The sequence below is a fragment of the Neopsephotus bourkii genome, unplaced genomic scaffold, assembly GCF_033783945.1.
Source record: "Neopsephotus bourkii isolate Nb327-2 ecotype Australia unplaced genomic scaffold, CSIRO-AGI_Nbou_v1 NB_1767, whole genome shotgun sequence".
NCBI lineage: Eukaryota > Metazoa > Chordata > Aves > Psittaciformes > Psittacidae > Neopsephotus > Neopsephotus bourkii.
Genome location: NW_026902241.1, coordinates 2,910,998 through 2,934,721, shown reverse-complemented (window position 1 = coordinate 2,934,721; position 23,724 = coordinate 2,910,998). Strand labels below are relative to the sequence as shown.

General features: G+C 41.7%; 1 protein-coding gene across 1 annotated transcript; it reads left to right on the top strand.

The window, feature by feature from the left end:
* The first annotated feature begins 343 nt into the window (after nucleotides 1-343).
* GINM1 (glycosylated integral membrane protein 1) lies at nucleotides 344-19,703 on the top strand. The gene is made up of 8 exons (XM_061378597.1): nucleotides 344-534; nucleotides 9,799-9,858; nucleotides 10,034-10,130; nucleotides 12,342-12,493; nucleotides 14,319-14,475; nucleotides 15,244-15,374; nucleotides 16,834-16,997; nucleotides 18,796-19,703. Exons 1-8 carry the CDS (start codon nucleotides 427-429, stop codon nucleotides 18,902-18,904), a joined length of 978 nt encoding a protein of 325 aa, XP_061234581.1. The 5' UTR covers nucleotides 344-426; the 3' UTR covers nucleotides 18,905-19,703.
* Nucleotides 19,704-23,724: the final 4,021 nt, after the last annotated feature.

The following is a 23,724-nucleotide window of genomic DNA, read 5'->3' as shown; positions in this document are numbered from 1 at the left end:
AGTCAGTTTGATAAGTGTACATTGGCTATTTCAAATAGAGAATTATTAACATTAGCTATATGGGTAATTATTATACAACGTGCTTTCAAAGGCTGCAATCACCTGTTAATGGTAACAAACATTTGTAGGAGCAGGCACATCTCCACACATGCGCAGGGTGGTGAGGCACTGGCACAGGCTGCCCCATCTTTGGCAGTGTTCGAGGCCAGGCTGGACAGGGCTTTGAGCAACCTGGTCTAGTAGAAGGCCTCCATGCCCGCGGCAGGGGACTGGAACTGGACGAGCTTTAATGTCAGGCGGCCCGCGAGGGAGGGAGGTGACGGCGGGAGGGGGCCAGGCACCGCCTCCCCCTCTTCCTCCCGGTCCCGCCCCGCCCCTGCCGCCGCTTGTTGATGTTTCACTTTGTTTTAATTCCCGGGTCGCAAGATGGAGGCGGTGCTGGGACGGCGAGAGCTGCTGTTGCCACCGCTGCTGCTGCTGCTGCCGCTGGCCGCCGCGCTACTGGGCCCCGCCGCGCCGCCTCAGCTGGGCCAGGTACCGATGGGGCCGGGGCGCGGCGGGGCCGGTCCCTATCTCTCTCCCTGTCCCTCACCTTGTCCCTCTCCCTGTCTCTCCGAGGGGCGACCCGGACCCTGCCGGAGAGCGAGCGGCTCTGGGGCGGCCGTGGGCGGCTTGGCCGCTGGCTGGCACGGCCGGGCGGGTGGCATCGCCGCCGCTGGAGGAGCGGGCAAAGCTGATGGCACCGGAGGGGGTTTTCCGGCTGTAGCGCTCGGCAGACTGAGGTGTGTTACCTCTGCTTAAAGTGCTGAGCTGCTGCTCGAGTGCATTTCGGTCTAAATGTGGAAAAATAGCACAAAAGGACAGGATTATGCATCTCCCACAAACTCAGTTAATGTTTCCCCCTCTCTTTAATGATTTATATAGGATTTAATATGCTAAATAATAATTTGACTGCTGGGGGGGGGATTGTTACTTCTATGCAACGTAGATGTATTTACATTGTATTCTAACGCTTGTCTACCCATGTTTGGACTTTCAGCGCTATTGAAGTGTGCAGTGCTGTAGGTCCATGCTTGCTTTTAGTGATTTCTGTACTCAAATTGAACCAAGCAAAGGGTTACAATGTATTGGTATATTGTGGGACATCATGCTGTTTTTTTTTTTGCTCCAGTATCTATGTTGTATCTTGGTAAGATTAGTTTTAAATGAAATTTGATGGCTTTTTATAAAGTGGAAGGCATTTTTTGGGTACTGCTTAGGAGATAGTCTCAGTGGGAATAAAAAAATGTGCTGTAGTACTGGTGATCTTTAACCTCTAGAATTACCGAAGAGAACTGAATGCTTAGGTCTGTACTTGAATCATGACTGAGTACATCCTCTAATTGTTGTAATAGTGAACTCCCAAAGTGTGAGGTTGCAAAGAGGGAAGAGCTGTTTTGCGTTTGTAGTCACTTGTCTAACGTGAAGTTGCTGTCGTGATTAAATTCACTGTGGTTTTGGATTTTGTTGTTGCTGATGTTGTTTGGTTGGTTGTTCTGTTTTTATTCAAGTAAAATGCTTCTGAGAAAGCCTGACAGAGGCCCTGCACTGGCACATCCCGTGTTGCAAAGTGGGATTCCTGGGCTTACTTCCTGGTTTCTGCCTCTATTAGGAACATTTGAAGAGAGATTTACTTAAATCTGTTTTCATGGGGATTTAGATCTTCAGACACCTATAAAAGTGCCTAAGTGCTTGGAGTCAGGTGCACTAAAAAGAGCAGACACAGCTCAGTTCTTGGGTATTCTGCTTATCCGTCTGAGCAGGGGAGTGCTAGCTGGAACGTGCCAAAAGACACAAGAAGTGGCAATGGAGTATATAGACCTATTTTCTTGCTTGCCATCTACCTGGAGACTGTCTTCCACTGAATAGCATTAAAGTTGTTTGTCAGAGCTGGCAGTTGTACAAGAAGTGGAGGCACATCTGTGAGTGCCATCTTTGGATCTGAAAGCACGAGTGAGCACAGCAGGGCAGTGCCAGAGCAGTCCTGTGGAAGCCAGCTTGGGGGCAGAAATAGAATAGGTATGGTTTAAACTGCTGATAGGGCTTGATTTAGTAACTGGGGTGTAATGCCTTATGGGCATAGCTGTGCTGTTTGTTGGGTGAATTTGTCTATTTGTGCCATACTGCTTGGGTGATCTGTCAACTCAGTTTTTGATGGTTGCAACTATCTGTGCTTTTTTAGCTTTATATTGGTGTTGTGGTATAAGTATATGCAGAACAGCTCTTCAAATAGTCAAAAAGGCAACACATTTTTACTCTGGTGTTTTTTCTTTTTAAATCTCAAGCTTAAAAAAGTGAACACTTGTGTTTCCTCATGCACTGTTTGTTTGTACAAACAGAATAATTTTGATGTAGAAGGCACAGTGCATCTTGGAAAAGTTTTGAGTAGAACTGTTATTGCTGGGTTTTGAGCATGAGCTGGTTTATGGTGGCCTGGTAAGAACAGAACTGTCTGTTCCTACAGTGGGAGTAGGTAGAGTGAAAATGCCATACTGTCAGGTTGGCTTCAGAACCTACCCACTTAAGACAATGAGCACTGGGGTGAGAGTAATTGTGGTCTTTCCTCAGCATGGCCTGGGACTGCAGGCTGGTTGGGAGCAGGCTGCATCAACAGGACAGCTTTTATTTGTCCAAGTACCATGACTGTGTCCTTTAATGTTCTGTGAGCCCACTGGCGGCACACTACTGATTGCTGCCTGTTTTGTAGTTCTTGTACATGGTATTAAAGTTTACTTCCAAGTTGGTGACCATGATGTTACAGAAACCATAGTGGAAGGACTGAGGAAAAACTCTGAGGCATTGGGATAATGTTTTGTAAGGCTGGACTGCTTTTGTTCAGCTCTGGAATGTGAATGTCTCAGTTCTTGTGCAATACTTGTTTCTTAAGATGTTTTGAAATCTAGACTTTTATTTTGAACATCAGCATGTGCGCTTTTGGTTTCTTCTCTCTCCTGAAATTTGGATAAGCAAAACTGGGTTACAGATTGATTGATAGTAGACAAAGTGGGTTTTTTTTTAATAAAAAAAGGTGGGGAATGATTCGGGAATACAACTGACCATGTTATTCTAGTGCAAGGTCAGGAATTAGGTTTTGTGTTTCAGAGTATTATTTTAATGTGCTGATAGGAACTGGCTAAAAGCACAGTGGGCCAAATGCTAATGGTTTGTTGTTTGCTTACTCTGTTTGTTCTTGATAATTCAGGTTTAGCAGTGTTCTAAGTGGTATACTAGCCTACCAGATGGGTTTGTTTTTTAGTTTAGTTGCCTGAAAAACATTTGTTGGCTGTAAGAAACCTCTGTTCGGATGGATTATGTCACAACAGAAAAAAGTAATCTTCATCAACCATTTGAGTATGTGTGCAGTAAGTGTAATGTACTTTAATCAAAGAAGAAACTTGTCAATAGTGCCATGCTGAAATGTTTCTTTCATTGCTGTGTGCCAGTTTCTCTATTAACCACCTGGCATATGTTCTAAACTTTATGCCTAAAAGATCTGACATAATCTTTCTGTGTATATTTGATTAAATTAAAGCAGCATGATGCAGTCATGTCCTGGTGATGTGGGACTAAGTAGTATTCACCTTTTAAAACTCCTGATAAAATATTCATAGTATGAATTGATTTAATAGAGAGTAAGCAAAGATGATTGATTCTAGCAACATATGTATGGCAAAGGAAAGGATAAGCAATATTATCCTAAGACTCATCATAAGGCAAGAAAGGAATATAAGTGTGTTTGTTCAGAAAATTAAAGCAAAAGTACCATGCTAGATTTTTATGTTAAGATAGAGATATTTGTATAAGCTGAACTGAAGATAGTGCAGCTTTAGTTACTTAAGCAGATACTGGGTTTCGTTATCTTACCCTAAATACTGTCATGCAGTTTAAAAATGCGAGACCTTATTGGAGAAGGTTTTGTACTAAAATGGTGTAAAATGTGAGGGACTTGCAAACTTCTTGGGTCAGACCTGTCACATCAAACCTGTACCATGGTTATTTCTGAACTCAGTTATGCCTGACAACATCCTACAACATACCTCTGGTTTGAGTCTGACGAAAGAATTATCAGAAGCAGAGAATGGAACCAGTTGTCCATGTTAGTGCCATAACTCAAATGGTGTGAATTTGGGTGGTAGTTTTCTTTGTCTGTCAAACACTTTTTTTCCCATAATCTCTTTCCAAGTTCAGAAACAAGTTACTCATTTGTCTATTTCTTATCTGGTTGGCAGCCTTCATTGGACTTTACATTTTCCTGTCACAAACTGTGTATAGCAGTAGGGCTTGTGCAATCACTGCGAGGGGATTGTCTGTCTTTCAAGTCCCTGTACAGCTGGCCATCTTGCAAAGCACTATGCCATCTGTTCCCAGTGCTGCCCACTCCACTTCCCCCAGGCCTTCTAGTGCAGAGAGAGCCTCCATAAAGAACAGCTGTGCTTTAAGTGGGCTGGCTGCAAGTGCCAGAATCTAGACAGGGTTTATGTGACTAATGCAGTGGTGTAGGGCTTAAGCATTACCCTGTACTGGAAGAAACTGTGCAGTGCACCCCATCAGGCACCCACTGTCCTTGGAAGAAGATTTTCTGTGGTTCTGTCATCAGACCCCTTTTAAGTTCCTGCATGATCAGAACCAACAGCTTTGTCTTGTGCAGCATTTTTCATAAAAGGCTGTGATTAGGTGAAGTGTTCTCTGTAGATTTGTGTGCCATTGCCATGGGAGTCTGGAAGAAATAATTAATATTCCATTTACATTATGCCAAATGCTTTATATTCTTTGCTGCTGTCTTGCTCTGCTGCAGCTACTGGGATTATACTGCACCAGTTAATGCTTCTGGGTTCCATTGCAGCACATGGTAAAAGGGAAATTATTAGAAAATGGTCACTGCCTGCTTATCTCTTATTGATCCAAGTTCACAAAAAAATCCTGAGTTCACTGTAATGTATGTCCCTCTTACTGCTGTTGCCTGCTGTCCTAGAGCAGAATGATACACATTTGTGGTGGAAGTGCTGTCCTCTTTACAGGTACTGTGGTCATTACTGCTGTAAATATCTCTGCTGGAGCACTAAAACAGTGATGAGAAATTGTAGGAAAACTCAGGAGAGGGATCTACATTCTGTGACAGCATTAAGAATGATAGGGCCATTTTCGGTGTGCATCGGAGTGTCTTGTGTGAAGATATTCGCTGGCAGAGGAAGGGATAAAGTGCTGTGAATGACAGCATCATGTCAGTGGTAAGCTGAAAGCACAGCCTGATGCCTAAGGACCTGAATTGCTTCTTGGGGCTGACCTTTGATTTTCACTCTCAAAGTGCAGCTTTCTCAAATACTCCAATGAATTACAGGACTGTCTGAAATTTGTGTGACCTTTGATTATGTTGTTAAAACTGAAATGTGTATTGTAAGTTGTACAGGCAGTTTTTACACACGTTTCCAGCTTCTGCAGAACTTGATAGTGCAACATTATGGATTACTGCAGAGGACACATGTCCTGTTGTCAGTGGTTTCGTTACTACAGGATTGGCTTACTATATCATGAACAGATAGCTTCTGAAGTGACACTATAATGTAAAAAAATCCTTAAAACAACAGGTGTTAACCAGTGTATGCAGACAGGCAGGAATGCCAAGAACTGGAAAACTCCAAGTCTGATTCATCAGAAATCTGGCTTCACAAGAAGCATGGCTTAAAGTCTAGGACAGATAACCTTTTGGCTGGAAATGACCTGTCATTGGTGCTTCAGATGCATTTGTCAGATCAGCAGGAAAACTCTGACCACTGAGAGAAATCTCTTTCTCAGCACCCCTTCTAGGAAGCAGGTGTTCATACTGACTTTTCTTGAGAAACTCAATCCTAGCTATTCAGATGTTCTTCCTTTTATGGGTTCAAACTTAAACTGGGGAAGTTTAGATTAGATATAAGGAAGAAGTTCTTTATTCTGAGGGTGGTGAGGCACTGGAATGGGTTGCCCAGGGAAGTGGTGAATGCTCCATCCCCGGCAGTGTTCAAGGCCAGGTTGGACAGAGCCTTGGGTGAGATCACAGATGGTTGAGTGCGAGGTGTCCCTGCCCATGACAGGGGGGTTGGAACTAGATGATCTTAAGGTCCTTTCCAACCCTAATTGTTCTATGATTCTGTTCAAGTTAAATGTAAACTACCAAGTTACTTAGAGAACTGGAAGACCGTAACTGAAAATACGAACCAAAGTAACAATATAATCACAGGATGTTATCTGTTCTGTCATCTTGTGATTTCCTCAAACCTTGTTTTCTTCTTATGTTTCAAGAATTCTGTACATTACCAACAACAAAAATGTATCCTCTGACCTTTCAGCTCTCAGCTGTAGCAGTTGGAGCTGTACGTCTTCTACACTGTCAAACTGTTTAACAGATTATCAAAACCTTGTCTCATCACTTCCTAGGTTTTTCTGTTTTCTGGGAATTCAAAGGGCACAAACGATGAATTTTCCGGGCAGTCTTAATAGTTGCTCAGTTTTTAAGCCTCAAATGCAATTTGAGTTCTTTTACGCAGAAAGTGTTTTGTAATCTTTTTTCAACATCTCCAGAGTGACTCACTGAGATTACAAGAAAAAGGAAATGACTGATAGCTTGTGACTGCTGAAAAAAAAGGAAAATTCACCCTACTTTATTATTTATCAAATGATTTGAAAATGAAAGGCATAGGGCAAGATAGATATGCTCAACAACTAAGCGTTAAATGTACAAAAAGTGAGCTATATAAGCAGTGATTATTTTTCTTCAAAACAGCTGTCAATCCTGTTGACGCGGTATCCAAAAGCATGTCGTGAATTCTGGTTGATATTAAAATTTGCACTTGAAGAGCATATTACATGTTTAAGAGATGACAATATGTCAGTGGATCACTTCTGTGCAGTCAGTTACAAAAGAATAGATCACAGTGTGCAGACAAGTAAGACAGCTTAACTGCTTGCTGCCTCTGCCACTGAAAGAGCATAGCTCTCTCCCACACATCATCCTTCCCTCTCATTTACGCAAAGCCAGCGAGCCAGTTTAGCTCATTAAATTGGCAGGAAAACTTTCCCTTTTTTTGCCAGGCTATTTTTCTGTCAGTTGAACAAGCAAGGAGGAGCTGCACAAGCACAAGAGAAGCAAGAACGCAGCTGGGGGGAGGGAGCCCAGCTCCTTGTTCTGATGGACAAAAGGCTGTTGGATTGGCTCTGCTGCATGGCCTGCCTGTCCTTGCAGCATCTCTTTAGGAGATGCCTTCTCTCATCTTCATCCCAGGAGATGGTGGTGCATCTGCAGAATGGTGCGGGTTTCTAAAGCTACTCAATAACTTAGAGCAATGGTTAATACTCCAGTACAGCAGCTACACCACGACTCTTGCAATTTTGTGTTTATAAGCAAGGAAGAACTCATATTCTTGTAATTCCTGTGACCAGTCTGTTCACATCCAGATCCAACAAATTCTGTTGGTAACATACTATATTTTGTACATCCATTCTCCTGAGTCATCTATGTTCTTGGTTTGCCTCTTCACTAAGCAGTCTCACAAGACTTGATGGCAGTCTTGCTAAGAAACATTTCAAACACATCTACAAGTTCTGCTGCTAGAAAATAATCAGTTTTCAATTGTCCTTGCTTTAAATGTTCCTGAACTGATACAGAAACATTTCAAGGATCAGAGGAAGACCAATTTTTCCAGAGTCAGAATCAACTATATTGATGTAATTCTTGACAGACTTAAAGCGCTCCAGTCATGTCCAAAACTTTTATGCTCTCCCCAACTATTTATTGTAGTACTCAGCTACTTTTAACATGAAAAGTTTTCCTAATGTCTCACCTGACACTTCCTTGCTGCAGTTTATAAACAGGTTGTTCATTGCTCTTCATAGTATCTTCCCATGGAAAATAACAGTCCTCCAACTCAGTCAACCTGGTTTTATGCTAATGCTCTCAGCTCACTTAATCCTTCCTTGGAGGCGAATTCCTCACTGCTCTTTTCCCCTGGCTTCCCACTGGTCTTTCTTGCAGTGCTGCACCCAAAACTCAATGGCTTCTGCTGTGGCCAATCTTCTGACCCTATGCACCCCATACCAAAATCTACATGAGGCAGGAACCACAAGATACATGCCAAACACAATGAAGGGCAGACAGGATGACTCGGGTAAAGTGGAGGAACGGCTGAGGTAAATGGGGTTGTTTAGTCTGGAGAAGAGAAGGCTCCTGTGGACCTTACCACTCTCTACAACTACCGGAAAGGAGGTTGTAGTGAGGTGGGTGTTGTCCTTTTCCCAAGGAACAAGCAACGGGACAAGAGGTAACAGCCTCAAGTTGTGCCAGGGGAGGTTTATTTAGGCTGGATATTAGGAAAGATTTTTTGACAGAGAGGGTGCTCAGGCATTGGAACAGGCTGCCCAGGGCAGTGGTGGAATCACCATCCCTGGAAGTGTTCAGAAACCATGTAGACGAGGCCCTCAGTGATACATGTTAGCGGTGGTCTTGGCAGGCCTGGGGTCATGGTTGGACTCGATGACCTTAAAGGTCTCTTCCAACCTGGTTGATTCTCTAATTCTATTGCGAGACGTTCACAGGAAAGCAGAGCACCATCCCAGCTCATCCACTTTCACCCACTGGAGGGAATGGGTGATGCACAGCATTCGCCCTGTTAACACTACATAGTTCATGAATTGGGACTTATATCATGCTAGGTACTGTATATTTCAAGTATTTCCTGCTTGAAAACCTAGTGTTTTATAAAAATCCCAACCAAAACCCCATTTTATATGTTTAAGTTTTTATTTATTTATTTTAAATTCTGAGGGAGTTAAACTTTTTATCGAGACATGACTTGCTTTATAGCTGTTAGTTGTGAAACAGTGACTCAAACACAGAGCTGAAGAACATGCTGAGGATATGGATTTCCAGAAGAAAATGAAACACAATTAGAATCATTTAAGACTCTGAAAAGTCAAAATAGGGTGCTTAATGTTATTTCTGAAGAGGTGACTCAGGAAAACAGTGTGACAGTTATCACTTCTGGCAATATCCAAGAGAGATTTGGCTTTTGTGTGTGGGTTTTGTCAGGGGCAGCCCTGGGGGATTTAAGGTTCCATCTGTAAAACAGCCCCTGACATTACAGGGGCAAAATGAGAGGATAGAATGAGTCAGTCAATAAATTATAGGAATTAATAGAGTTTGAAAGAAGCAAATCCGCATTACCTCCAAGTGTGGAGGTGTTCCATGTGGTATAATTTGGGAATGATAACCAAAGAAAAGAAATAGGATTACTGTTGACATTGACAAAACTGAGTGTTCTTTAGTATAGACTAACGTGTATTAAATTGTATTCCATCTTGAAGACTAAGTGGAGTGCTTAAAAAACATTTATAGAGAATCTTATTTTTACCTTGTATTTTCTATTATTTTTCAATATAAGAGGCTTCTTTTCCATTATATCCATGTGAAACAAGTTCTCCTGAGAATTTAGTTTGATTACTATTGTTCTCTTTATTTTAAAAACCCTATACATAAGGGATACAGCTGTCATTCTTTCTCATCAATGCTCTTTATTAAAAAGAGGGGGAAACCCCCAAAACAATCCTTACATGGAGCAAGTAAGCATATCCCTCTTTCTTCTGTCTGCTGGATGGAAAGACTGGGAATGTGCTCTGGGGATTTTATGCTATCATTCTGTCAGGACAGTGTGTGAAAGTCGCCTGTGGCCTGCAGTGGCTGCTGTGTTTCCTCAGAAACTTAAGTCTCTTCTCCCCCTTGTTTTCCAGGAAACGATCAGAGTTGATGTTATGACGTTGGAAAGGGATGGGGAATTTCACAAAGCACAGGTTTGTCCAGTTTTTCTATTTATTCAGTGAATTAATGCGCAGCAAAATAGAGTCTGTGTGTGGATGCGAATGCATTGTTTTCCCTGATGTCAGTAAGTATGGTGTGTTCCTCTGAGAACAGAACTGTAGCATTGTGCCAGGAACCATACACTCATTCTGTCTGTCTGTCTTTCAGGTTGTTTTTAATATCACCTATGCTAATGGACAGGTATACCTAAATGATTTCCCTATGAAAAGCAGGGTTGCCCACGTAACATGTCAAACAGTAATATGTGAGTATTCACTTTGTGTTTTTTTATTTCCTACCCCCGGGGTATTTGGCTTCCCTGTTATCCAGTAACCAAAGCTTACAGTGACTACATGTTCTCATACTCTGAAAACCTGAGCATCGTAGAAGCAAATGATTTCCCAAGGTAGGATAATTTTGCTACTAAAATGGGTGGAAAAAAACCTTACTGCCTTGTTCTCAAGTCACATTCACATTCTGATATGTAAATGGTCTAATCTGAAATCCAGGCTCTGCCTATCTTTTCAAAAGAATGTTTTGCACTACAAGCTAGACAATGTAAACAGAAGGATGCAGCTCCACCCTGCTAATAGCTGTGTCCCTAGGTTGGCTGGCATATATCCAAAAGGAGATTCAATAACAAAAGTATGAATTATTATTAGGAAGATCTTTTAGTTATCTCATTTCTGTGTACACTGGACAAAAAAAGTTTCTGCTGGGTAGGCTATTACAGCACAAACACTGCAGTTTTGCTAGTGTCCTGCAGTGGTCAATGACTTCGAATTATCTTGACACTGCTATTTTTGCCACTGATTCAGTGCTACACGTTTTGTGAGAGAGCAGAAAGTACTGTGCTTTTTTGAGATGCACAGAGCATACTGTACAATTAATTAAACAAGAGCCATTATGCTCATTTAAGTTTCTGTTGTATTCAGAATGATCTCCTGATGGATCAGGTACAGCTAGTCTCTAGCTTGGTTCCTGAGGTCATCCTCGCCTTACAATCAGACATGTACTTACAGAGTACTAATGCTTTCTCTAAATTGGTTCTCTGAGCCATGACCTTTTTTCTTGAACCCGAATTCCCAGGCATATTTAATTATTAATTTGATGCTATTCTGGACAGGGAGAGCAGTAATTAATTTCTTTTTTTCTGAGATAATTGTGTTTCCATTGCTTCTATTTTTTCTATACTAAAAAAACAAGACAAAATGTCATCTACCTGCAAGATGACTGAGTCCAGAAAAATAGATATGATTTTATTGACTAATTCTGAGAGCTGCTGAGCACTCTACTGTAGTTCCTGTTAATTTCCCAAATCATACTTATATAGCTTGCAATGGCTACGAATATGAACATGAATCTGAAACAGAGAGAAAAATACATATTTGGCCCGGAAGGTAGAAACCTAGAACTGTCTATCTCCTTGTTTGGTCTGAGTCCTCAGCACTGTAGCCTCTATTATGTTTATTCTGTTTACCTATTAAATCCTCAACAAGACATTCAGATAATGTTTGTAAAATGCTAAGGGAATATTGAGATACTTGTTACCTGTTAACAGAGAGGAGGAATAGTCCTGAATGTGTATAGAAATAAACTTGAATTAAATATTCATGCTCTGAAATCTGTCACCTCCACTCCTACACTTATGCAGCACTGCAGTTCTACTGTGCCCTCACCCGTTGTAGAGGTATAGCAGCTGGTAGAAGGGTAACAAGTCTATGCAGAAACAGCAAGGGTTGAAAAGGCAGTTCTCATACTTGTGGAATATTGGGTTGTTGAAATAGCTGTAAGGTTTTGGTTAGGAAGAGAGCTTGAGGTGTCATCAGCTACATATGAAAATGGGGGGGCATAGAAAAAACATGTATGAGGGAACTTCCCTTGAGTAGTATATTAGGTGTGTGTGGAAAAGAGCATCTTTGTTTCTGTATTGAGAGGAAGGGGAATGTTTTGCAAATCAAGATGTTTACACAGGTGGCTGACTGGGCTGTGGCATTACTCTTACGAACTTGTTTGGACAATAGGAATGCATCAACAGCAAAGCCAAAGAATGGTGCTTAGAGTGCTTAAATGCAAACCTCAAAGGCAGGGATGCGATGTTGTGTGCAAGCTTCCTCAGTCTGGGGATCATACAGTGCTGCTGTTGCCTGCTGTGTTGTATCATGAGACCTGCTCCAAGTTTGATTTGGTAAAAAATCATGGCATCTGTTTTACCTGTTGCCCAGACTACTACAGCTTATAACAGCAGATTATTGGAAGTGTTAAGGACATCAGTATAGTACAGACTTCTGTACAACTATTCAAGCATCTCTGATTGAGTGCTACTGGTCCTCTGTACTTGTAATGACTTTTTCATTCAAATGCTACATGTGCCTTTGCATCTAGGTCAGAGTTGCAACTGTTTGCCCCTTGGTTGTGTACTGCTTTCTGGTTGGGATGGTTTCTCTTTGAAAACTGTGACATTGTGTGTTAATAGTGGAGAACAGAAACTTGGATAACTTACCAGATCAGCAGCACCTGGGAACCGTCAGTGTTCGGATTATGGTTCACAAGTGGCCTTTGGCATCCAGTTCTGATTTGCAGCTGATTGTCATTCAGGAAGAAGTGACAGAAATTGATGGAAAAGAGGTAAAAAAAACCCCCAACATTCTGCTTGTTTTTAATTTATGAGAGGCAAGTAGTTACCAAGGATTCAAAGGTTTACATGTGCCTGGTTGGTGATTAGAGCACAAAATACATAAGCTAATGCTGGCTAGCATGGTAGTGAGGGAGGTACCAACCTAAGTTACTCATGTAGTAGCAAAGGTGAGTCATGAGGAGTCAAGTTTTAATGCTTCTATTTGTATTTAATAGTTTATTTATAATGTAATAAGTGTTAGAACATCACTGTGTCACATGCTCTTTTGAAACGTGCACATATGCAAAGTCAGACTCACAAGCAATACTTCATTTAGAAATAATGTACAAAATAAATAAAAGGGGCATGGGATTGTTATTAGTCCTGAGGTTTTCCCCGTTGTTTATCCCAAGCTAGTAAAGGGTTTCAGGCATGTAGCATGGGGAACAGCTTATAGCAGCAAACTCTTATGGCAGATGGGCTTGTTGTGAAAGCCCACAATATCAGAGCTTAGCCCTGGGATATTCTGCATGTAAGATAATTAATTCATTTGGGTAAAAATAATGAAGTGGATTTTGATATTAACAGGGAAAAAACTCCTACATTCTGACAGTGTTTGCACAAATACCAGTGAATGGGAGGGGTTACGGTTCTAGCCGAGACTGCAATGTGCAGAACTGACTTCTCAAAATCACCAATAAAGTATACTTATTTTTCCAACCAGAGACATTCTGAAGAGACAACTGCTGAAGCCAGCAAAAATGTTGTGTTTTTGGTTCAGTATATGTCTGCATCTTGCATGTGGCCAGGCTCTTTAGAAGCTGGCTTATGTTCTGTTGCCTTTTTTTGTAACAGGAGAATTATGATAATACCACTGGTCCTTCATAAATTGCATGCTGAGCATGTCCTGTTTTTTACAGGGATCTGCATCACATCAAATTTGTACTCTGTTAATGAAAGATCCCACTGAGAGGTTTGAAGATTTTCTAATGAAGTGTTTATTCCACTTCTAGGAGGCTAATTTATCCTTGATTTGATTCAGTATTTACACAATCTCAAATTAGAGGCAGATCTAAAACTAGGCATCACAGTGCATTTCCTACTTTCGTAGGGACCTGCCAAGAACAACCCAAAAGCTAATATGGTTTCCTTAATTGTTTAAATCAAAAGTTTTCCATCCTTCTCATTAGTTTTCAGCTGACAGTAATGATCATCTGCTTCTTCACATTGGTCTCTGTGTGTTTGAAGCAAAGGAGATCGTTGGTTGGCCTACTGTTCTGAAAGCATGAGTGAAACTCACATGCTCCATTCCTTTTGTGTTAGTTACATTTCTGTGTAGCAGTTACAATTATGATCATAAACACTCTGGATTTCTGTCAGTTCTTGGCCTCATGCAGTTATTAAATGTAGTGAGTTATGCTGAATGTGTTCTGTATTAAGTGATGCTTGCAGAGATTAAGTGAAATGGGTCCAGTGCATCACTGGAAAAGGAGGAAAACTCTTTTGGATGTTGGAAAAAAGCAACACTACTACAAAAGCAGAATTGTCAGACTTGCTTCAGCAACACTTCAATGTTTGCAAGTGCTCTTTTACTACCTACTTGAGTTTTCCATGCCCTAAAATGCCTCCCTGAAAGAGGATCATAAAAGGCTATGTAAGACTTGGGTAAAAGCCCAGGGAGCAACTACCTCATGCTTTTGCATTTTTTTGTTTTTAACATCCCTGTGTCTAAATCTTAATGGCCTGGAGTTTTATGTGATGCATTGGTTTTCTTTGCCAGCCTACTTCACTCTTACTTTAAACTCAGCAATACTGACACATTTGCATCTTTTGTAGGTTCAGCAGGAAGAAGTAACGGAAATAGATATTTTAGTAAAGGACCTGAGAGTACTTAGACATTCAAACTACACTGTCCCTTTGAAAGAGAGCATGTTGTATTCCATCCCCAGGGACAACGACATGTTATTTACACTTCCCAGCCTCTCAGGAAAAGGTATCTCTTTTAGCTGTTACATAAGATTTTTTTTATCCATGGTTGATGTATTCCTTTACAATGGCAAAACATCATTATTCCTGTGTTTTACATAGTGGAATAGTTTCTTCATTGGCATGGAAATGTTTTCTTTAATATAGTTTGAGTTTGTTTTTGTTAAGCATCTAAATTCACCTCTTCTACATTTAGGTATTTTGTTTGTTTGTTTTCAAATCCGTTTTCCTTTGAAGCACTTGGTACTTATCAGTCTGCAACCCAGATATCTCACAGGAATAAATTTCTCTCTCAGAGCTATGATCGAAGTTTCTCTAAAGCTCCCCCATTTTCCTGAGAATGAAAGAAAAAACTGGAGAAGAAATACCTGTCTGGGTCACTTTAAAACCAGAGATAATTTTATGTTATTAAACTTGAGTATCTTAAAAGCAAGAGTAGTTATTTGGTGCCTTCATCTTATTTTGGTTCTATTTAATTAAAAGCTCTCAGGGATCTTACAGGAGATGAAATATTTTTATCTAGTTCTTCACTTTTTAATCTGGTGGCAGCTGAAATTTAAGCTGAATTTAAGGGCACAGCTAAGGCTGCACTCTAACACTGCTGCTTAGCAAGTTCACTACTCAAGTAAACAAAAAAAGTCAGCCTTCTGTGTTCTTGCTGTAAATGTGTGAGAAATGTAGTGTAAGTACAGAAATGCAGCATGTCTTTGTCTTCCTGAACAGTGAGTCAAATAGAAAACAAGCCCCCCACTGAACTCTAGCTTTTCTTCTCCAGATACTCAAGATCCACTGCAAACTACCAGTCAGTATCTCATCCAGCAAGTGGAAACCACAGTAGATGAAGAGGCATTACCTGGCAAGTTACCAGAGACCCCTCTTAGGATAGAACCTCCCTCTTCTTACAAGGTAGTTTTGTTTGTTTGAATTATTAGTATAAACCTTTAAAGAATGGTTTAAAAAGGAAACCCAGGGTTTTTTCCCCTCCCTCCCTCCCTCAGTTTTTTTTCTTGTTTCCCAAGGGATGAAATACATACAGCTTGGTGACATTTCTAGGAGGAAAAGTTGTAGTAACACGCTGCAGATAAAGCTGAATGTTATCCAGTATTACAGTTTGAGGGAATGAACTTCCCCATTTTCAATTTTCTCTACAGCACCATATACAAATATTATGTTTTCCTCCTTTGTGGATGTTTACAGAACAAAATAAACAAACCCAGCATTGTTAGGATTTAGATAGTGGATCTTCCTCATGGGAAGACCAAATACAACATCCATTTGAAGATGTTAAGAAGGTGTATAACATTCCTAGGCCTTTGTCTTTGGTCCTTTATTTTTAATTTGGAAAAAAAGAACCCAAACCAAACAACAACCCAAATCCCAGCATAATATGTAATAGCTCACTTCTGGAATTGCCATTCCTGTTTAACCTGGTATCTGACTCTCAGAGTACTGTTTTACTGCTTTATATTTATTAAAGACCAGAATTTTCTATTGTGTGAAGTACATGGCAGTAACTGACTTCCACAGAACACTTAAGAAATCCCCACAGCCAGCCACGAAAAAGAACAGGCTTTTACAGACACTCTAGTAAACTTCAAAAAAAAACAACAAAATCCCCCAAAACAAAACTGAGAAATCAACAAACAAAACACTTCCTAAATTGACCCTTAGCAGGGAGGGATTGGATGTTTCTACGTCAGAATCCTGCAGTGTTCTGACCTCAGAGCTATTCGTGACATGAGAGTTGCTATATTTATACCAAGCAAAGCACTTACACAATTCCAAATATCATTTAGCTTTAAGTCAGTTTTACCCTTCTGGGAGATGGGCCATTGCTCTGTCCCATTGTAAGAAACACAGGAACAGATTGGGAAGTTTCAGTTCCAGATGAGGTAAGGAGAGGCATCATGGCCTTCTCTGTGGCTGAAAGAAAACACTTTATAACCTGCTGCTGAGACATGAGGGCCAGAACAGTAGGCTGAAAGTTACAGATAGGCTAGAGAAGGTGCTATCCCTCTCCCAGGATGCCAGTAATGCTCTCCCTTCTTTACGTTGCCATGGTATCACAGCTTATCCATATTGCTCACCCTTCACCTGCTCCATTCAGGTGTTCTTTATTTTCTAAAGTGGCCTTTCCTCTCAGAGAACTCTGCTAGGATGAGCAGAGAGTTAAACCTTTGCCTCTTCCAAACCTCATAGAAGAGCTGTGAGTCACCAGTCAGTTTCATCCTGCTTATATGTATGTTTAAGCATACATAAATTCCAGTAAAACTATCACCACACATTGCAATTCACCAGTATCTACGAAACCCACACTTGCTGTGTTTTGCAACCTGTCTTTTTATTTTTACCTGTTTGGTTGTAGGTGATGTGCCAATGGGTGGAAGATTTGAGGACAGTGTTGTGCAGATTCTGGTTGCGATCTTTACCCATCTTCTTCAGTTTGATGGAAGTCATTGTAGTTGGAGTTGTTGGAGCAGCTCTTATTCTCAAAGTTCTAAAGGTGATCCTCCCTTCCTGTGAAAACAAGTAAGTCATTTTTGCTGTTTGCTTCTCTGATGAAGGCAAAACACTAACTAAAAAAATAAAAATCTGTAAAGCAGCAGCCCTGTTCTATATGAAGAAGGTGTCAACAATTCAGTGAAAAGGCTGCTGGTAACTTCCCATTCCAAGTGCCCTGTTGACACACAGGTCTTTCAGAGGAATATGGGAAAATCTTTCATTGGAAATGTCTTCAGCTTGGCTGTCAGACTGTCAGATTTTCATCAACTCTTCTAAGGACTATGTTGTGAGACACCATTAACATAGAATCATGTTGCTGGGAGAGGAGGGGAGAAGCTGGAGCTAAACAATTCCAACAGCTCTACATCTTTTCATATTCCCACTGTGTTGGACTTGTTATAATTGTTATGGAAGGCCTTAAAATTGACTTTGTGAATTTGTATGGGAATTCTCCAAGGAGGAGCTACCTATGCAGGCAGCTTACAAGCCGTTTCAATTGGTGGCAAATGGTCCTGAGTAAAGCTTATTGACTGCAGATGGCTTTATTCACTCAGTTGGTGTGTTACCAGCAATAGGGATATTTTTCAGAGAAGGAAACTCTCCAAACAAGGGGTGGAAAGATGCATTAGTAACTGCAGATAGGAAATCAGTATAGATTTACTGCTGGAATGGGCAAGTGTGTATATTTTAAGGCAAACCAAGTCAATTCTGGAAGACCTAACCCTTGGAACCCTATATTCTTTTCAGGCCCCACAAGCACAGCTGATGTCTTTGAATGCAGCTGACCAGCTGTGCTTCTGAATGGCTCTGAGCACAGTTAATTTATGTATCACCCCAGGGATAGGAGTGGCCTTAGTCCATCTGACAGAGCTAGAAAAATGGGGAGCTGGAAGATCAGGAAAGTTAGAAACTGCAGTGACAGAAGAGACCGTGCTTCCCCCAACACTTCACAAAGCATGCTGTTGGCTTCAAGTATTTCTTCTAACTTGTGAGGGCAGGAAGAGTCAAGAAACACTTTGTACCCCCCAGCAGTAAGTAGCTTAAGACTGCCATGTGTGAAACTTTGAACTAAGTAGAATTAGGAGAAAAAATAAAATCTAATCCACATAAACAGTTCAGCAAAGTGTCCACGGCAGAGGTGAGTACAGAGCAGAGGAAGCGGCCTGCAGTAATTCCCAGTTGGAACATGGGGCTTGTGCATGGCTTGTCAGAGCATTTCAGGATCCTGTTACACTGGAAAGATGGTGTGTCCTTGCTAAAAACCCAAACAGACAAACAAAACAATGAACCAACCCCACCCAAAACCACATGCTCATTTTCTTGCTGCCTCTATGAAGTGGTCCTGTAAAATGTGGTAGCGGTTTAATTCATGACTGTAACCCAGTAAGAATGAGTAGGTCTCACTTGGTGAATGACACAGTTGCAGATGTGTATAAGGACCTCGTCCCAAGTCTGTGATGCCATTCTACAGTGCACTGATAAAACTGGAAGCTTTAGCTAGAAAATTAGCTGCAAGAGCCTGACGAAGTAGCTTTTGACATCAGACAGCTATGAGGCTGCTGTGAAGTTGAGCTTATGGAGCCCACACTGCTGGTATTTCACATGTGGAAACTGGGTGAAGGGACCCCACTGAAACCACAGGTAGTTCATTTTGGAGCTGGTTTTGTATCAAGTTTTTATTCTACTTTATAAAAGAAGTATCATGCGGGTAATAATTGATGAACTGATTTAAAGTACGTTGATAAGCTCAAGAATAAACCTAATTTTCAGAATGCAGAATTGTTTCGTAGATTGTTTTCTAATGCCAGGTAATCTTACCTTTCAGAGGCACCCTTCTCCTGGATCAAGTCAGCTTTGTACCAGTGATTACCATCAGCTTGCCTTCAGATCTTCCAGACAGGAAAAATAATTTAGATGAGAAAACATGTACTTAATGCTGTGTTTGCTTTGGAGTTACTGTTTTTTAAAAGCATATTTTTAGTTGACCTGAAATTTGGCACTTGATCTTAATACCATGTTTGTTTCCTACTAAGAAAACTCAGTCAGTTGATAAATTGGCAAAGGGACACTCAGGCTGAGGCCCATAGCTGACTTCCTTGTGCCTCTCCGCTAAAACACAGCTTTTTCAGAAGCTTCAAAATAAAGCAGCTTTGCACCCTGAGGGCTACCATTGGTTTTAACTTCTGTGAAGTCACTTTTCTTCACCTCTGACAGGACGCTGGCTGCCTTCATGCCCATTGATAAACCAGGGCAGCTATCCTGAGTATCGAGGTGGTGTAATTCAGGGTGTCCTGAAGTCTCCCAACAGCATTCCTCAGAAAAGGACGAAGGAGTATCGCAAACATCAGCTGTGCCTGCAAGCCTAAACAAAGCTGCCCAACCTGGTGTCGAGTCTCTTAGGGTTGAGTGTGCCTTGCAAGGAAAATATCACTACAAACCCCTTGTGTTACTTAAGTAATTTTACGCTTTAAATATGCAAACCAAATTTTAAAGGTAGGTTTAAGCACTTTACACTTTTGTGGCCCCTTCCACTTACAGAAACTGTTGGCACTTGTGAAGAATGTCCTTTTTGTACCTGTGACAGCAGTACTTTGTGAAGTCTCAAGAGAGAAAACGAAGTACTACAAGCTCCTATAACAGTACTGGCTTACCTCTGCTGCGTAGGCCCAGTCTGCCCCTGCCCATTTGTACTGCTATCATTTTTCAAATAAACAAATTGTTTATCAGACTGTGTTCATGTGTGCAGCTCTGTTTATCTATGCAGCCCAGTGGTTTGCCACATGCATTAGATGTGGGCACTATTTGGTTTTTAACTTTTCGTTATTCTTGCTTACATCAGCGCTGCCTCCGTACAATTCTAAACATCCATTGGACTGACTATGTGTCTAATGTCACTGTCCTCGAACAGGCAGGGGTCACCAGCATCGAGGCCACATTGCTGAAATTGCAGCTGCGCTGGGCAGGGCACGTCTCTAGAATGAAGGATCACCGCCTCCCCAAGATCGTGTTTTACGGTGAACTTGCCACCGGTAGCCGCAAGAGAGGTGCCCCAAAGAAGAGATACAAGGACTCCCTGAAACAATACCTTAGCCTTGGCCATACTGACTACCATCAGTGGTCCACCTTGGCCTCCAATCGGGAGACTTGGAGGCACACCATACGTAATGCCGCCGACTCCTTTGAGAGCTCACGAAGAACTAGTCTCGAGGAGAAAAGACAACGCAGGAAGAATCGTGTCCCACCTGTTCCACCCAAGGAGACCTTCTGCTGTGCTTTTTGTAGCCGGATTTGCCTATCCCACATTGGCCTTCTTAGTCATCAGCGCGCTTGTAGTAAGCGTGGGTAAATGCCCTTCCTAAATCTTCGTTCGCGAAGTCAAGCCATGATGATGATGATGATTCTTGCTTACAAGACACTTTGTCAAATGACTAGGGCAGAGAAAAGAACATTAACTACCCGGTGTAAGACTGAGTAGAGTTATCATTTGAGTGATTGAAATGATCCATTTTTAGCTAAAGCTGTTACACTGAGGGAGAAAAGCTAGGATTACACACACACATCTCCCCCTTTAATGAAAGGTTATCCAATGTGTAATGAATTCTCCAAGTTAGTTATTTGTCCTTACAGCTGGTGTGCGACAGGAACAACTTGAATTGTCTCACTAAACTGACAGCACTGCTGGGATAGAAGAAACATTTCTCATGCCAACTGACCTTGCTACCAACCAAACCAAACCCCAACCACCCAGCAGTGCAGCGTGGTATATGTCAGCCTGAGGTAACAGGGACACTGCTCAAACTTCCTTTCCTAAAAAAATACATCTGTTGTTTGATGTCGCACCATTTACATTTACTTCCTCAAGATCAATGAGGCTGGGGAGTGCAGAATCCCCAACATCTGCCAGGTTTAGCTGAGTGATGACAATAAAAGTGGGGGATGTGTCATAACTGGCTGAGTGCTTTGGAGCCATAAAACTCCGGAGCAGGGCAGCTGCTCTGCTGATCTGGCATGAGTAGCAATGGCCAGCATCCCCAGAGCCCCAGGCAGGGCTTTCCAGGACTTATCACCAGAGAGCTACCTACCATCATGGTAAAGCAACCACACAAGACAGATGATGGCAGAGCTACAGAGGCACCTGAATAAAGAACGCAGTTCAGTTAAAGAACATACATGACAGAGGGGCTGTTGTCATCCATGGCTAAAAAGGAAACAGCCAAGATTAGCAGAGGCATGGTGACTGCACAGACAAGAGTAGTCTTCAAACAGTTGCAAAGTCCTCCATTATGTGGAAATTAATGTTCTTTCCACATAATGCACATAGCCTTGGGCCCTTCAAAGTTCAAAATAGAAGCAATGTATAAGGCTGAAGTTTAGCTTATTGGGGGAGGAGGGAACCAGGGTGGACACAAAATACAACAGTTCTTCCTTACAGCACAAGCACAGTGTGAACTGAACTGCAGATCAGAATGCAGCAGCTGTTGCAGACTGTTCTTTGCATCCCTACTTACGAAACTGTAAACCAAGCACCTGCACAGCAACAAGGAGATTTCACTCTATGCTAAACAGCTGCAACATAAATGAGTGGTTAAGCCTGAAAAAGTGCTGGTAGTGCTTCACAACTTGGCTGACTTCCATAAGCTAAGTCATCCTTTTCTTCTGTATGGTGTTCCACAGAGCATGAGGAAAGAAATGCGACCATCAGGGTTAACAAAATTAAAGACCAGTGCAAATATTTAACACAATAATTGCCAGACAATGCTGCTATGGTATAACAGTGCACTGCTATGCTATGGAGCTGGAGCTACCAAGTCTTACAGCACTAGTCTTCTGCTGTAGCATGCACGTGGTTTTCCTGAGTCATGCAAACCTCATGCCTTTCAGGAGTGTGGCTTGGAGCTGGGACCACACTGAGCCATTTTGTAATGAGCCAGTTTAAAGGCTTCTTACTGTAAGAGTTAAGAAAGGACAATTGTGCTGCATGACAGTCACAGTAGGTCTTGCTTTCCCAGCACAGGAGCTGACAAGGATCCAAGGTACCAGCTAGGGAAAAGGAGGAGGGGGAGATATAACACACATGACAAGTGACTCTCCCTACCCCCAAAACCTAACAACTACCCAAAAAACCCAACTCTGTTAGGGTGGCAGCAGGCTTTTAGGAAAGGCAACACCTCTTATCTCCCCATGAATAGTAGCTCTCGTTACAGCCCTTCTAGTTCTGCCTAATTTTCACAATGTCTCTTACCTTTTAAACACATGGTATAATGCAGCACTGGCCCTTCCCTCCATACAGGAACTCCCCTGGAAGGTGTTGGCATCATGATGGTCTGTGTTTCAAAGCAAGATGAATCTCTGAGCTACGAATTCAGCATCTCCAGCTTTCCCCACCACCACCACATATTATGCAGTTGTTCATTTAGAGCGAACGGGGCTGGTTGAGGACTAAAGTTTCCTTTTAAAATGAGGTTTACTTTAGAAGCTCTCAAAATGTATCATGCTTTCAGTCCAAGTGGCCCCTTACTGGACTGCTTCCAAGGACTAAAGCTTACCTACTTTACCTTCTTACTCTGATGACAGATGGAGTATTTTGGTTTCCTTGCACTGAATTGATTTAGGAGAAGAAATCTTTTCCCACAATACAGCTGACAGCTATACGCTGATCTTAACACAGAAGAGAAACTATTAAGAAAACCCACTTCTTCAAAATACTGCATCTGTTTACTCTGACACATAAGGCTATCCCTTTGGAAAGGAAGAGGTAAATTTGTTTTCCATACTGGTGGTGGCAGTCTGTAAATGCACCCACGTGTAGACTCATCTGCATTTCTGGGTTCATCACAGCTGGTCCACACATGGATTTAGCAGGAGCTCCCAACAACATCTGCCTTGCAGTGTCTTGCCAGAGCATCTCATCACAAGAACTGCACAAAGCCCCTTCTCAGAGTGTCCAGCTATCATTTGCAAGACAGTGATGGATTTTAAGTACCTGAATTTTAAGTACAGCAACATAATGTTGACAATAACATTTACACAACTGTGCACTTGGGATGCATTTGCCTTCTGCTCAGGCTGCAACTTTTCATTATCATCTGTCCTTTCCATTTGCCTTGCATCACCCGAAAAGACACAGGAGCAGGAATTCCACAGCCAGTTTTGTACAGCTCTTCTCTACCAGCTGAAACAAGTCTTGACACATTTGATTCATGAAACAGCTTGAAATTCAGCTATAAGCAGAACTAGAGCCAGCTGGTCCGAGATGAGCTAGCAGGAAGAAGCACTTCCAAAATAAAAGATGGCAGAAACCATAGGTGGGTTAGTTACAATGACCACTGTAGAGCAAAATCTAAAATGATGACCTAAATGGTAACCAAAGAACCAGAGAACAGCTCCTACATTCCACTTGCCAAGTAATGTAAGAAGGGAATTTAGACCGTGCATCAATTGTGAAATCAGGACTGTGAACAGACACCAACTGAGCACAAACCCAACACACAGGCTGCCTTATCAGAACAACCTTACCGAAGTGACTGTGTAGTGTAAATCAGGACTCATCTGACCAGTCTGGAGTTCTGAAACTTACAGTACCACACAACCGAGAAAGAAAAGCGTATTTCAGAATTAGTACCAGAAAATTTTTGTTTTCCTTCAGACTTACCAGGAGACTACACCTGTGACCTGGCATCATGGGATTTGTTTACCCTGGCTGGATGTACTGTAGTATTAGTTAATAGATACTGTAAACCGGTGATGATCCTAC

Bases quoted from the DNA above. Each gene is read 5' to 3' on its own strand.
- GINM1 (XM_061378597.1), top strand. From the start codon at position 427: ATGGAGGCGGTGCTGGGACGGCGAGAGCTGCTGTTGCCACCGCTGCTG. The intron at 12,494-14,318 runs GTAAAAAAAACC...CATCTTTTGTAG, and splicing joins CAGAAATTGATGGAAAAGAG to GTTCAGCAGGAAGAAGTAAC. The intron at 16,998-18,795 runs GTAAGTCATTTT...CTTACCTTTCAG, and splicing joins CTCCCTTCCTGTGAAAACAA to AGGCACCCTTCTCCTGGATC.